Source organism: Gopherus flavomarginatus, chromosome 19, assembly GCF_025201925.1.
Source record: "Gopherus flavomarginatus isolate rGopFla2 chromosome 19, rGopFla2.mat.asm, whole genome shotgun sequence".
Classification (NCBI taxonomy): Eukaryota; Metazoa; Chordata; order Testudines; family Testudinidae; genus Gopherus; species Gopherus flavomarginatus.
The window spans coordinates 2,555,836-2,570,631 of NC_066635.1; the positions used below are offsets into that span (position 1 = coordinate 2,555,836).

General features: G+C 48.6%; 1 protein-coding gene across 6 annotated transcripts in view; it reads left to right on the top strand.

Annotated features, from left to right (window-relative positions):
* The window catches only part of MTMR4 (myotubularin related protein 4), a 130,892-nt gene extending 116,643 nt beyond the window's left edge, over positions 1-14,249 (top strand). For all 6 annotated transcript variants that reach the window (XM_050928899.1, XM_050928903.1, XM_050928900.1 and 3 more), the window contains 11 exons: positions 529-725; positions 1,058-1,186; positions 1,578-1,689; positions 2,128-2,323; positions 3,783-3,968; positions 7,582-7,752; positions 7,904-8,058; positions 9,081-10,335; positions 10,867-10,977; positions 11,369-11,457; positions 11,899-14,249. In XM_050928899.1, coding sequence (XP_050784856.1) covers positions 529-725; positions 1,058-1,186; positions 1,578-1,689; positions 2,128-2,323; positions 3,783-3,968; positions 7,582-7,752; positions 7,904-8,058; positions 9,081-10,335; positions 10,867-10,977; positions 11,369-11,457; positions 11,899-12,076 — 2,779 coding nt within the window. In that variant the 3' untranslated portion in view covers positions 12,077-14,249. The remainder of the gene's footprint in view (positions 1-528; positions 726-1,057; positions 1,187-1,577; positions 1,690-2,127; positions 2,324-3,782; positions 3,969-7,581; positions 7,753-7,903; positions 8,059-9,080; positions 10,336-10,866; positions 10,978-11,368; positions 11,458-11,898) is intronic.
* Positions 14,250-14,796: the final 547 nt, after the last annotated feature.

Below are 14,796 nucleotides of genomic sequence, written 5' to 3' on the forward strand. Positions count from 1 at the left end.
TTGACAAAAATGTAGTGGAAAAAAGACGTAAATCTCTCATGAGGGTGGATGTATTTTGCTGCCAAAACCGGGCATTCTCCCCAACGGAAGTGGCCTCACAGTGTGCACACGCTCACCGTTTGGGTCAACAAATGGCAGTTTTGGTGACAAAACTTGGTAATGTAGACAAGGCCTTTGAGTGAACTCCAGGGCCTTAGGCCATTTGGCAGCCAGGTTCTCACCCCATTATACCTATGAGCTATTTCCTGTCTTTCACCTCCTGTATGCTTCTTAGGAGCTGTGCTTCTCTTTGCCGTCAGAGACCGGAGTTCAAGAAGTCAGGGCCATCATACTGCCTTTTGTAGGCATGATCTCGGTGCACTTAATGTGTGAGTTGAGACATTGGCCCCGCACAATGAATCTGCTTTGAACAATGTTGGGTCCTCAGAGCAGGACGCTTGCCTCTGAGGGCGAGAACCGCATCTTTTGCTGGCATGCTGCCTAGTGTGTCTGCAATGAGATGCCAAGTGAAACTCTCCTCTTCCTCAGACACCAGCCCAATGGAGCTGCAATCGCACGCTGCAGCCAGCCGGAAATCAGCTGGTGGGGCTGGCGCAACGCTGATGACGAGTATCTTGTGACCTCCATCGCCAAGGCCTGTGCCTTGAACCCTGGAGCAAAGACAGCCAGTGGAACTCTCCACAACGGCCCCAGCGAAGGCACTGAGGCCAGCGACACAGACTTTGGTAAGACGCTCACTCCCTTCTGCTTGCTTCCCAAACTGGGCTGGGTAAGGCTCTCCAGAGCCTGGTCCCACCCCAGGGATGCATGCAAATGATGGGCAGCTGTTTCCTGATGGCTGGGGGAGTTGATGTTGTGGGGTGGGATTTAAAAATAACACCCAGATTAACTATTTAGGCCCTTTCAGGCCCTGACTGCACTATGCTGGGGAAGGCTTTAAACATGTGTTTCGTCAGCGTCTGGCTGCGCTGGCCTAGCACCACCTGTGAAAGGCCAAGGCCCAGATGGGAGGAGTTGTCTGGTTTGTGGGGAAGTTCAGCCTGTCCTGTGTCTGCAGATTCCTCGCTGACGGCTTGTTCGGGTGTGGAGAATGCAGGAGCTCCTCAGAAGCTGCTGATCCTGGATGCCAGATCCTACACCGCAGCTGTTGCCAACAGGGCAAAGGGAGGGGGCTGTGAATGTGAAGGTATAAAACTACACTCAGGCTGCTTAATAGCTTGTCTCATGGCATCTCGGTGCTTGGACTCTTTCTTGTTGGACCCCTTGGACGCCCAGTTTGGACTGGGGCTCTTTGTGTAGTGTGTCCAATACACACATCTCCCTGGGGAGGAGTGGCAAGATTCGTGCTGCCCCTTCCTCCTCTTGCTAGATTACTGCGAGGCTGCCTGCCTGCCTACCATGCACTCTGCTAGGACAAGCTTCCCACCGGCTGCACATAGACCTCCCAGGGATCAGGAATGCAGTGTGGAAGTGAGGGGCAGCAGCTCCTGTTCTGTGGGCTGTGATCAGAGCAGCTGCAGTGAGACACTTTGACTGCAGCAGATCCCGTCCGACCTTTTCTGTCTGTCTATGTTTAGAGTATTACCCAAACTGCGAGGTGGTGTTCATGGGCATGGCCAATATCCACTCCATCAGGAACAGCTTCCAGTACCTGCGTGCTGTCTGCAGCCAGATGCCAGATCCGAGCAAGTAAGTGCCAGCGCGCTCTACTACCATTCCCTGCCTTTTTGTCTTCCTCACCATCTGGAAATTCTCATCTCCTCATTCCCAGCCAATTGCCCAAGCCAGGTTGCTGGCTCAGGAATCAGAGAGGTTTTCTCTTGGGTGTGTTTACAGAGCTTAAGCATTGTTTCCTGTGATCAGTATTTACTATTGGGGATACTGTAAACGCTCCACTCTTCTGTGGGCTTCAGTAGAGACCTCATGGCTTTTGTGTCCAGAAAAAGTAGGATTTGGGGTCTGGATTCTGTGCTGTTCTTCCTGAGTTAGCTGCTTCTTATCTGTGGGAGCTGGTGTGGAAAGGCAGCAGTACAGTATTTGCTGAGGGCTCCAAAGAGTCTTGGGATAGACGTGTCCTCTATTAGAGAGCTAACAAGTCATTTTCTTTCCTTTTTATGTGCACTCTAGCTGGCTTTCAGCCCTGGAGAGCACCAAGTGGCTGCAGCACCTCTCCGTCATGTTGAAGACAGCAGTTCTGGTCTCAAATGCAGTTGACCGAGACGGGCGTCCAGTGTTGGTTCACTGCTCAGATGGCTGGGACAGAACCCCGCAAATTGTAGCACTGGCAAAGATTCTTCTGGACCCCTATTATAGGACCATGGAGGTACCATACAGTAGTGCCGTTCTGTTAGTTCAGCTTCTGTTAAGAAGTTGCTTGTGCCTGCGATGAGCCTCAAGCAGAAGCAGAAAAAAGGATATGGAGTGGAATTGCATTTCATAGTAAAGCTGCTTTGCAAAATGTCACAATGCAGGGTAACTGCACCTATATTCCCCCTCTGTGATCCTTCAAGGAAACCTATGCTAGGGACCTGGCTCCTCAGCAGTCACCTCTCTTGGGCAGAGACTCACATCTGTCTCCCTCCTGACGGGGGTGTCCAGGCTGCTCAGTTCCCTGCATACACTGTGATATCTCTAGAAAGCCACGCCTTCTAAAAGAACAGCATCTGCACTTCGCTTTTTTTCTAGAGTCTATGCCCAATGTAATGGGCTGCAGTTATAAGTTACTGTGCAGCTCTTTATAAGCATATTTATTCTTAAAGCAAAAGCATTACAGAGAAAATATATTAAAAACAATAAGAAAAACTACATGCATGCCAAAAAACTTACCAGAAGTCATCCTAACTCCAACCTGGGCTTTGGTAGGTGTCAGTCCTTCAAACTCACAACTGGATTTTCATCATGGTTACCAGTTTGCATCTGTCTCAGATTCAGACTCACCATGAATAGTTCAGTCTTTCCTCTATATAGCGTGGTCCTTTGTTCTTGGCCTCTTATCAGAATTGCTCAGCAGACAATGGCTCACTTCTCAGGGCATAGCTTCAAAAGGCTGGCTTTTTGCATAATCAGACGTGGGGAATTTGCATTCACTCCCCCTTAGATATTTCCCAGGAAAACCACTCACCACTTTTTGTTCGAAAAGTCCATTCTTGTCTGGCACATTGCTTAATAAAGCCCTTTGAACCCCCAGGTCTCACATCTGTCATATCTCCCTACCTTCCTCCTCCTCCTGAGAAGTTGCATACAATCCTGGTCCATAGTAATACATAGACCATTCATTTAAGGCAATGGATCCCAAAGATATTTTAACATAATTCTGGAAGGCCTCCCAGTGATATTGTAGGAAATTGCCATGTCTGTCACACAACATTTCCAAGAGCTGCTGTGCCGGTGAGGGGTTTTCCACCTATTCTTCAATGATTTGTAGCCAGTGTATTGTGATCCATTAGGCTCTCAAGAGCCTCTGCCTCGGGAAGTGACCGCTTGTGTTCAGAGCGTAGCAGCTTCCGCACTATATTCTCTGCATGGCATTCAAAGGGATTTGTTATGTGGATTTAGTAGCCACTCCTTCATATTTGGATTATAGGTTCTGAAAGTGTCAGTTCAGTGCTATTGAAAAGGCCTTGTCCTTACATAAAGCCAGAGTAACCACCAGCTTTCATTATGCTTTGCTTCTAACCCTAGCACAAGTGCAAGCTTCTCTCTAGCCCTCCAAGAAACTCACGGGAGCTTCCTTGCTCTGCTGGGTACCTGGCGCTGCAGTTAACATTCTTCTTTGTTAACAGGGTTTTCAGGTGCTAATTGAATCAGACTGGCTGGATTTTGGTCACAAATTTGGTGATCGCTGTGGGCACCACGAGAATGTGGAAGATCAGAATGAGCAGTGTCCGGTGTTTCTTCAGTGGCTAGATTCTGTTCATCAGCTGCTCAAGCAGTTCCCCTGCCTGTTTGAATTTAACGAAGCTTTCCTGGTAAGAGCTGTGCAAGCAAATGTGTCTTTATTTCTTGCTGATTATGAGCTGGGGCAGAAGGACAGCTGAGCCTCTCAGAGGTGTTGTATTGAGGAAAAGCAAAGTGGGCTTAGGTAAAAGTGAAAGATGTTTTATTATGGATTGGGTTTTCTAATGATGTGGCTGAGAGGGAAGGGGAGTGAAAATGCATAGAATTCAGCCAATGAGGCTGGAGTGGGGAACACTCCTATTTGGCCAGTACAAATCCTTCCCTATTTAGTTTGATTATGGTGATTCCATTGTTAATGCTGTCAGTTGATGTCCCTATTTGCTTACTTGCACTGTCCAATGTAGTTCAGTTTTTACTTATTTCCCAGTGCTAAAGGAACTTTACATGGTGCCTGTGTCCCTGCTCACACATGTAGATCTCTATCACTTGGAATTTTAAACCTATAATGCATTCCAGACTATTAAACACCTCATCATATTTTTAAATAATCTTTTCCATCCTGTTACACGTTTGATCATCTGTATTTGCAGACTGCTCTTCAGCCCAAACACACACACTCCTTCCTATTTCAAACTTTGGGTGGTACCTGTGTTATAGACATAATAGAAAAGAATAGTTGAGTTTTATGTGGGCTCATTTTCTGCCTGCTATATGAAAAGAGCTTCATTTTTTTTATTTTAATGGAGGGTCACTCTCTATATATTTTCTGTGAATAAGTTGCACTTAATTCCCAATGTCAGTTTTAAAATTAATGTTTTGTTCATTGATTTCCAATGTCCCACATCGTGTTGAAGAATAACTGCAAATTTAAGAAAAGACCCAACAAAGTTCTTTCTTGAAATTTTGTCCTCTAGCTATGAATTAATGAATGTCGTTTGCTTTTTAATTTTTTTTGTATTTTGTGCTGAAAGTGACTTCAACCTTATTGAGGTTGCAGGAACAAAACATCCCGATGTGTAGAAAGAATAGTAAATATGGCAGGTGACCAGCTTGGCTTAACAGTGAAATCCTTGCTGATCTTAAACACAAAAAAAGAGCTTACAAGAAGTGGAAGATTGGACAAATGACCAGGGAGGAGTATAAAAAAATATTGCTCAGGCATGCAGGAGTGAAATCAGGAAGGCCAAATCACACTTGGAGTTGCAGCTAGCAAGAGATGTCAAGAGTAACAAGAAGGGTTTCTTCAGGTATGTTAGCAACAAGAAGAAAGTCACGGAAAGTGTGGGCCCCTTACTGAATGAGGGAGGCAACCTAGTGACAGAGGACATGGAAAAAGCTAATGTTCTCAATGATTTTTTTGCCTCTGTCTTCACAAACAAGGTCAGCTCCCAGACTGCTGTACTGGACAGCACAGCATGGGGAGGAGGTGACCAGCCCTCTGTGGAGAAAGCAGTGGTTCCAGACTATTTAGAAAAGCTGGACGAGCACAGATCCATGGGGCCTGATGCACTGCATCCAAGGGTGCTAAAGGAGTTGGCAGATGTGATTGCAGAGCCATTGGCCATTATCTTTGAAAACTCATGGCAATAGGGGGAGGATGACTGGAAAAAGGCTACTGTAGTGCCCATCTTTAGAAAAGGGAAGGAGGAGGATCCAGGGAACTACAGGCCAGTCAGCCTCACCTCAGTCCCTGGAAAAATCATGGAATCAATTCTGAAGTACTCAGAGAGAGAGGAAAGTAATCAGGAACAGTCAGCATAGATTCACCAAAGGCAAGTCATGCCTGACTAACCTAATTGCCTTCTATGATGGGATAACTGGCTCTGTGGATGAGGGGAAAACAGTGGACGTGTTATTCCTTGACTTTAGCAAAGCTTTTGATATAGTCTCCCACAGTATTCTTGCTGGCAAGTTCAAGTATGGATTGGATGAATGGACTATAAGGTGGATAGAAAGCTGGCTAGATCATTGGGCTCAATGGGTAGTGATCAACGGCTCCATGTCTAGTTGGCAGCCGGTATCAAGTGGAGTGCCCCAAGGGTCGGTCCTGGGGCCAGTTTTGTTCAATACTTTCATTAATGATCTGGAGGATGGCGTGGATTGCACTCTCAGCAAGTTTGCAGATGACACTTAACTGGGAGGAGTGGTAGATACTCAAAGGGTAGGAACAGGATACAGAGAGACCTAGACAAATTAGAGGATTGGGCCAAAAGAAATCTCATGAGGTTCAACAAGGACACGTGCAGAATCCTACGTTTAGGATGGACGAATCCCATGCACTGTTACAGACTAGGGACCAAATGGCTAAGCAGCAATTCCGCAGAAAAGGACCTAAGGATTACAGTGGATGAGAAGCTGGATATGAGTCAACAGTGTGCCCTTGTTGCCAAGGCGGCTAATGGCATTTTGGGCTTTATAAGTAGGGGCATTGCCAGTAGATTGAGGGATGTGCTCATTCTCCTCTATTTGACACTGGTGAGGCCTCATCTGGAGTGCTGTATCCAGTTTTGGGCCCCACACTACAAGAAGGATGTGGAAAAATTGGAAAGAGTCCAGCGGAGGGCAACAAAAATGATTAGGGGGCTGGAGCACATGACTTCTGAGGAGAGGCTGAGGGAACTGGGACTGTTTAGTCTGCAGAAGAGAAGAAGAAGGGGGGGATTTGATAGTTGCTTTCAGCTACCTGAAATGGGGTTCCAAAGAGGATGGATCTAGTCTGTTCTCAGTGGTAGCAGATGACAGAACACGGAGTAATGGTCTCAAGTTGCAATGGGGGAAGTTTAGGTTGGATATTAGGAAACACTATTTCACTAGGAGGGTGGTGAAGCCCAGAGATTCAAGTAGTAGCAAGTAGAAGTATTGGAAACAAATGGTTTCATAGAAAATAAAATCATAACATACATTCTAGAACCTAGACTTAATTAAGAGGACACTGTGGTGTCTTGCAGAATGTTGCTCAACCAAAATCTCCGCAGCTTTACAGCCAGGCTGGCAGTGACCCTCCTTTCATGAGATATGCATGCTGTCAGTTTGCCTCTTTGGTGAAGACTTCAGTGTGTTTCTTAGCTGTCCAAGATATCCCACACCAATTCTTTGTTTTTATTAATGAACAGGACACCCCCGGCTGTTTGTTTATTCCTGAAGATTTCCTCACTTGTAGATTTTGCAATCTCTCAGTCTGCACCTGGCTCAGTATGCAAATAGGCATGCAATGCACAAATGGCCAGACAGTGAGATAAGGGTCAGTTTTCTCCTGCCTGAAAGGAACGTTTCCGAGGTATAGAACCTTAACTCCAGGACCTTAAAAACACAATTTTTAATATAGTACATAACTCCTTTAAATATTATCCACACATACATTTTGCAATGGTTATGAGAACCAGGAGGTTACTGGCTGTCAGTAGAGATCTCATATACCACTTTTTGGTGAATTATTATGCAAATATCCAACCCAAGGGATTCCTGTAAAACCCTATGCATCCCCTGTAGCCTCTGCCAGTTGACATCAAGGGATCCTTGGGAAACATTCTCCCACAGGATGGAAGGAGAGCTGTGGCAGGGGGCTGGAGTGGTGTGCTTTGGGGGTGAGCTGTTTTAGGTGGGGTGGGAGTTGTGTTACGTGGGTGTGAGGGAGAATTGCTTTCTAAGGGCCCTGTCAATTGCCCTTTTCTGTTGGTGGTGCAGGTGAAGCTGGTGCAGCACACATACTCCTGCCTGTATGGGACCTTCCTGGGCAACAACCCATGTGAGCGAGAGATGCACAACATTTACAAACGCACCTGCTCAGTGTGGTCCCTCCTGAGAGCTGGCAACAAGAACTTCCACAATCTCCTCTACATGCCTGGCACCGAGCAGGTGAGTAGCAGCCCACAACCCAGCTGTATGGGCTTGTAGCTAGCAGCCAGAATTGTCTGGGAAGGGTAATTGGGCTGGAGGGAAGGGAGGCTGGTTTGCCTTGGATGGGGAGGGGTTTCCCTTTTGTCCCTCAGTATAATTTCTCCTGCAGGTGCTGCACCCAGTGTGCCATGTGCGAGCACTACATCTGTGGACAGCAGTGTACCTTCCAGCATCATCCCCCTGTCCGCTAGGGGAGGAGGGAATGGACCGCTACCTGCTCCCAGGATCCCAAAGCCAGGAGTTCTGTGGCAGATCTCTGGACAGGTAGGGAGAAAGGAGCACCACTCTGGGTTCCCTTTCTACCGTGCTCCTGGGTTTCTTTCCTGCTCACTTGCTCTTTCCTCTGGCTGACATTACACACACACACATTACCAACACCATTGTCCTGAAAAGACAGGGCCTGGAGTGTCCTGTCACCCCTCTTTCCAGGGTAGCCTCAGGGAACACCTGGAAGAGAGAGGACACAGCTCCCCGCCATACTAGGAGCACCATAAGGTGAGATTTCATGTAGCTGCTCTGAGGCCACCTGGTAGTGGTGCAAACACCAGCATGTCCTAGGGAGCAATAGAAGTGAGGCCTGGGGAAGGGAGCCTGGTGCCCGGATATGATGATGCTGGCTGCACTAGGAGTGTCTATTTCTCTCTCTAGGAAACTGTGTGTGAAAAATGAAGTTTGTGAGAGACTTGTCCATGCCTCTCCCAACTAGCTGGCTTGTGCAGTCTCAGCCTAATGCTGATGCTGCCTTCACCTTCACACACAGGCAGTTCACCACAGTGCCCTGGGCACTTCCTTCTCCTCCTGATCAATGGAGAGCAACACCTGAGGGGACTGGCTTTGGGGATTCAAAGGGGAGCTCCTCCAGCTGTATCCCTGTGCTCCAGGGGCTGCCTGGTGCTACATAGACCCCTCCCCTCCCCCTGCTCCAGGATGATGAGTAAACTAGAGATTAGCAGAGGTTCTTGTAGGCTGGTTAGGCCTCTGAGGTGATGTCCCAGCTGTGAAGTGATTAAACCAAAAAATGGCTGGCGAGGAACCCAGAATCAGTGCCTACTTTTAACATGTTGACTGTAAGTCTAAATTCGAAGGTGATGCAATGATGCAACCCTATTAACTGTTCTCTCACCACACCTCGGAGCATCCTAGCACTATTCAGAGACCTAGCCCTGTGTGCTGGGCAGTTCCCTTCCCCCTCTGCTAGGGCCCCTGTGGCACAGAGCAGCAGGTACTGGAATTTTTGTAGTAGAAGTTCCTTTTCCGGAGATTCAGGCTTTGTTTCTTGGTCCCAGGTTACCAAAGACAAGATCTATGGATGACCTGCTTTCAGCCGGTGACTCCAGCAGCCCGCTGACCCGTACTTCTAGTGATCCCAACCTGAACAATCACTGCCAGGAGGTCAGGATGGGCCTGGAGCCTAGATATGCCAGCACAGAGGGCCCCGAGCTGCACCCTGAGGAAGGCAGCGTGGTGGCTGTTGGAGAAACACACCAGGTGCCAGTGGAGCAGGGGAAAACTCACCCCCTGCAAACCAGCAACAACTTCAACAGCCACACTGATCATCAAGCGCATTGCAAGCCGCTTAGTGACTGGGTGCCTCCACCAGCAAGCAACATCTTTCCAGAGACAGAAATGGGATGGAGGGTGAATGTGGAGGATGTAGATGGCATCAGCCCAGCTCCAAACCTTTCTGGACAGGAGAACGTCTGCAGGACTTGTGTCAGAGCTGTGGAGCAGCTTGAAACATGCCCCCATAATCCTTCAAAAGCAACTGGCCTGGAATCTGATGGAAGCTGGAATCTTGTGAAACCCCCCCACCAAGACACCCTAAATCCTGCAGTGGGCATTCCCAGCCAGGACACCCCTGCACCAGGTGTCTCTCCTCAGAACAACCTAAGCCCCATGCCAGGCATCCCCCATCAATATAAAGACACTGGCAAAAGTGGGAGCAGCAGAAGTGGGCACTGGGAGGAAATGGGCCAGGTGGGGATGGTGCCACTGGAGCTGTGGCATAGGCCCATTTCCCAGAGCCAGACCAGCGAGTTCTCCCTCCTGGGTTCCAACTGGGACAGTTTCCAGAGGATGGTGACGTCACTCCCTGGTGGGGAGACAGTAACCAGGCGGTTGCTTTCCTATGGGTGCTGTAACAAGAGGTTGAGCAGCAAACAGTTGCGGGCGCCAGGGCTCTATCTCAGTAGCCAGTGGCCTCCAAGAGAAGGTGTGAAACCACCAGTCTGCAGTGCACATTGTGCAGGCCCTGAAGGGAAGCCTAGCCGGCCATGGCTACCCTGCCACCTGAAGCAGGTGTCTGGCTCCAAGCATGTGCCACCAAGCTGCCCTTCCCCTGTGCCTCCTCTCTACCTGGATGATGACGGGCTCCCCTTCCCTACAGATGTGATTCAGCACAGGCTGCGACAGATCGAAGCCAGCTACAAGCAGGAAGTGGAGCAGCTGCGCAGGCAGGTGCGAGAGCTCCAGCTTAGGCTGGATATACGTCACTGCTGCGCCCCCCCGGCTGAGCCACAGATGGACTATGAAGACGACTTCGTAAGTAACGGCCTACAAAGTGCCATCTCCCACAGTGTCTGACCCAGCCATGAACCATGATATCCTGCCCTTCATGTCCCGCTCTCCCCTGACTCCAGGGGGAGCATGTGATGCCAGGCTCACATGTTCTCTTACCCCTCACTTCCTGTTGGTGTGCAGGTTTGACGCTCATTAGGATAATGATTCACTCCTCCCCTCCCCCACTTGTCCTCCCAGTCCAGGGGTTCTACGTTCTCCTAGCCTGTGCTTCCCAGGAGGGAACAGAGTTTCTTCTCTCATCTGGACACCATCTCCTCCTGGCCTTCACTCTCCTAGTACCCAAAGATTCCTTCATCCAATCTTCCTTTATTTCCGAAGACATGGGGGATGACGCCAGTCCAGATTCTCCTGCCCTTTGCTTCCTGAGCTGGGGAGTGACAGTGCCACTTGCTCCTTCAGGAGACATTCTGAGTGGGGTGGAAGGGATACTACCCTTTGGGTCTGTGCTGGAAGGGGCTGATGGCTTTTGTGACTTTGGCTTTCTCTCTGCAGACCTGTCTAAAGGAATCGGACAGCAGTGACACCGAGGACTTCTACTCTGATCACAGTGAGGACTGCCTGTCTGAAGCAAGCTGGGAGCCTGTCGATAAGAAGGAGACTGAGGTACATCCATATGCAGCTACATGTGTCGCAGGGTTGGCTTTGTCTACAAAGCAGGATGGGATCTAGGCTCAGAGCAGCCGTTCCTGTTTTGCAAGGTGGCGACGTATGGTAGGATTGGCTCTCTGCTTTCCTTGCGAGGTAGGCTGTAGCAGGATGGGCTGCAGGCTTTCCTGGGAGCAGTTCCATGTCCTTTGGTGCTAGGCGAGGTGTGGGTTCACCAGGCTGTGCCTCCATGCCTTGCTTTGCAGACCAACCCACACGGTTCAGTGTGTTTTATGGCCCAGTGTCACACTGAAACCCATGCTCCAGTCTCCTCCTCAATGATATTGTTTCGCAAGCCTATTACAGGCTCCTGGAGTGAGATGCTAATGAAGGCCGTTATTTTCCCCAGGTCACACGTTGGGTTCCAGACCATATGGCCTCACACTGCTTTAACTGTGATTGTGAATTTTGGATAGCCAAGCGAAGGCATCACTGCAGGTAAAACTCAGCCACCTCTTGCATATCTCCGTTGTTCTTTTCTATCTCCTCCCCAACCCCCAAATGACCAAGACTCTGTTCTTCCTTTTCTGTCTCCTCAGGCCCCCCAGCACAGGATCACTGATCCTCTCTTTCTCTATCCACCTACCCTTTCGCACCCTCCCCTTGAAGTCCCTGACCCTCTGTCTTTTTTATCAGTTGTCCTGGGGTCGCTGACCCTCCCTCTGGCCGTGTATACACTAGAAATGCAGATGGTGTTTAAAAACATGTCAGCTAACATCTCAGCTCTCACATAGTTGAACATTAGTGCAGACAGGACTGAACGCCTTCAAGAACATGCTGATTGTGTTTGGCCCTAGACCCCCCCAGTTTAGACATGGCCTTATTCTTTATAGAGTTGTCACTGTGTCACTGCTCTCTGCTTTTATTACCTCTAAACAGGAATTGTGGGAACGTGTTCTGTGCTGGCTGCTGCCATCTGAAGCTGCCCATTCCTGATCAGCAGCTCTACGACCCAGTCCTTGTCTGCAACTCCTGTTACGATCACATCCAGGTGTCTCGTGCTAGGGAGCTCATGAGCCAACACCTGAAGAAACCCATCGCCACAGCATCCAGTTGAATGCCAGACAAGGACGCTGTCCATGCCAAGCCTTTTTGCTCACAGATTTGAGGGACGGCTCTGCCTCCAGTGGAATTGTGAAGGTCTTTGGTGCAGCATTTGAATACCAAACTCAAATGCATTGTCTTCAGCAATCCTCCTTGATCCCATATCCGTCTGAAGCAGAGGAATTGAGATGGGCCCATCTTGGTCCCAGTGTACTTATAGCTGAAGACCTAGGGCTAAATAGGAGACCACAACCTCTTTCTCCTATGGATTGGAAAGTGATGCTTTCACAGATACTGCCTGTACAAGTACCCCAAAGCAATAGAAAGGTATGTTTAGAATCAAACTCTTCTTTCCACCCTACAAAAGGCAGTTTGCATTGTACAAGAATGAAGAGGGTGGATTCCGAATGGTACCTCTGTGTCCCTTCAGAAAGGCTCAGCCTTGAGGTTCCACTGCTTCTCTTTCCATGGAGTTTGATTTGCAGGCTGGCTTTGTGGATAAGGGGTCTGAACTCATTAGCAATCCCTGGGTTAACCTTCTCTTGGATGCGGAAAAGGAATTCCTTCTCTCTGAAGACAAAATGGGGCTTCTCTGCAAGGCCAAGCAGATCTCTGTCAATGTCCGGGTCCTGCAGAGAGTGGTGAATGCACTAGACTAGACTGTCCCCCTGCAGTACTGTGTGGGGAGAGGGGAGAATGGTTTGTTCTCTTCTTGCTCTGCCTGTCTACTTCTAGTCTCTCGCAGTGTCACATCCTGGTGCTAACACAGGAATGACCGTGATTCTGTCCTGGGATGGAAACATAACTTGTGTTCCTGTGTTGCTCCTTCTCCCCTTTGCTGCCTCCATCTCCTCCTTTTCCTGTTGCTCTTTATCCTGAAAACTTGACATCTTGAGGGTAGGCCATAGTGTGTCATTTTACCTCCTGGAATGTGCTGTTTGGTGTGCGTGAGGGTTTCAGTCCAAATGCTGCTATATATTTCTGTGCACTTAATGTAACCCGAAAAAGGGAGAATGAAGCAGAGATACCAAATTGGGGGTAGGGAGAAAGCCGGCCAACAGAGCCTCTACAGTCTGGTTTTTTTTTCCACTGTAATGTGGCACTTAACCAAAAGGATACAGTGATGGGCATCACATGCAGCATATGTCCCTACATGACAGAAACAGTCTCTGGGTCATTCCAACACCACTTAAAAGTTTCTCCTGGACTAGACTTCCTTTCCTGTCTGCTGTACAAAAGCCATAACTTTTAGAGTCGCCCTTTTTGAAATCTGTAGTTATTGCCTCTCTGTTGCTTCCATATGCTACACACCAAGCATCCCAGCTCATTTTAAGGCGAGCTCACTAGGTTACAAGTTTAGGAAGACATGAGGTACAAGATTAAGCTTCTGCTTTTTTCTTGAATCCTTGTGAGCCATGTTTGATCCTTGGTTCCTGAGAAATCTGGAGATGCTGGTCGGTGCAATGGAAAGAGCGTGGAACCATGGGCATTTTTTATAGCTGGGTAAATTGGTTTTCTCCAAATTAAGAGACCACAGATACCCTACTTAAGACTCTACCTTGGGAAGGGTGGGGGATATGAGTCCTCCCTATCTCGTAAATAACCAGACAAACACTAGGCTATTCAAACCATGTTCTGACTTCCCAGTTCTATTTGCAGAACCCAGTGGTTTTCAAATTTCAGTTGAAGGAGTAAAAAACCAATTAATTTCCCGCACTTTTACATTTCCGCCTCCCTGGTTTCCAATAATGAAAGTAAAGGTAGCATCATCTGAAGAGACTGTATCTGCTCAGACTGGTTTGCTGTTCCATACTGGGAGCAAACAACAAGGGTGAGGGGAGAGAGAGAGATGTCGTACTTCTGATTCTCCCCTGCCTTGTACCTTGCATTATTTCCACCCCTAGAGGAGAGTGGGCATAAGACACTGAGCCCCTGGTGTGAGCACAATTCCCATTTGGCCTCACCTTCTGCGGGTGGAAGTGACTGCAAGCCATAAGGCAGCAGAGAGTCAGGGCCCGTATTCCTGGACAAATGGATTCAGACATGGTTAATCTAAACTGCTTTCAGCTCTTGTGGGTGTCAGTGTCACAATGTGCTGGCCAGAACCTCCAAATCAGTTCAGTAGCGCTGTGACGAACAATGTGCTGTAAGACTCAATACGTTTGAAATAAAATCTCTATATTAGTGCCGCTGTGTTTGGCCCGTTCTTTAGTCTGGATTCTGTTGTTTTTTTCATTTTAGATAAAAATCTTTGCAGCCAGCTGTACTAGGGCAAAAAGTCAAAGTAAAGCCATGCTCTTGCATCACACACGCCACGCTCCCTCTCTTCTGTCAAACCCATTAAGCCCCTGTCATTCTGCCCCCAGGAGCTCTGTCCTGTGTGTCCCCTTAATGGCCAGGTGTGGCGATTTCCTTCCGCCCCAGTTATAGTATAGAGAGTTCACCTGCTCCTGACCAGCATACTTGCTACACTTCTGCCTGGAAGCAAGTCCCGTTAGCTTTATCTCTCCCCACCTCCCCCAGGCAGGGCTGGGTCCACTGGCTCCCACATAACCAGATCAGTGCCTGGATCCTCCCTTAGCCTGATACCCAGTGTGTTGGGCAGAACAGAAAGAACTACGTTCAGTGCTGCACTTGCTGTGCCTGTCACTAGTGAGTCACTGAGTGAACAAGGGGGCAATCCAGTGCCCTTCCTTCAAAGACCTGGGAGTCAGCAGTGCTCCTCTAGGGTAG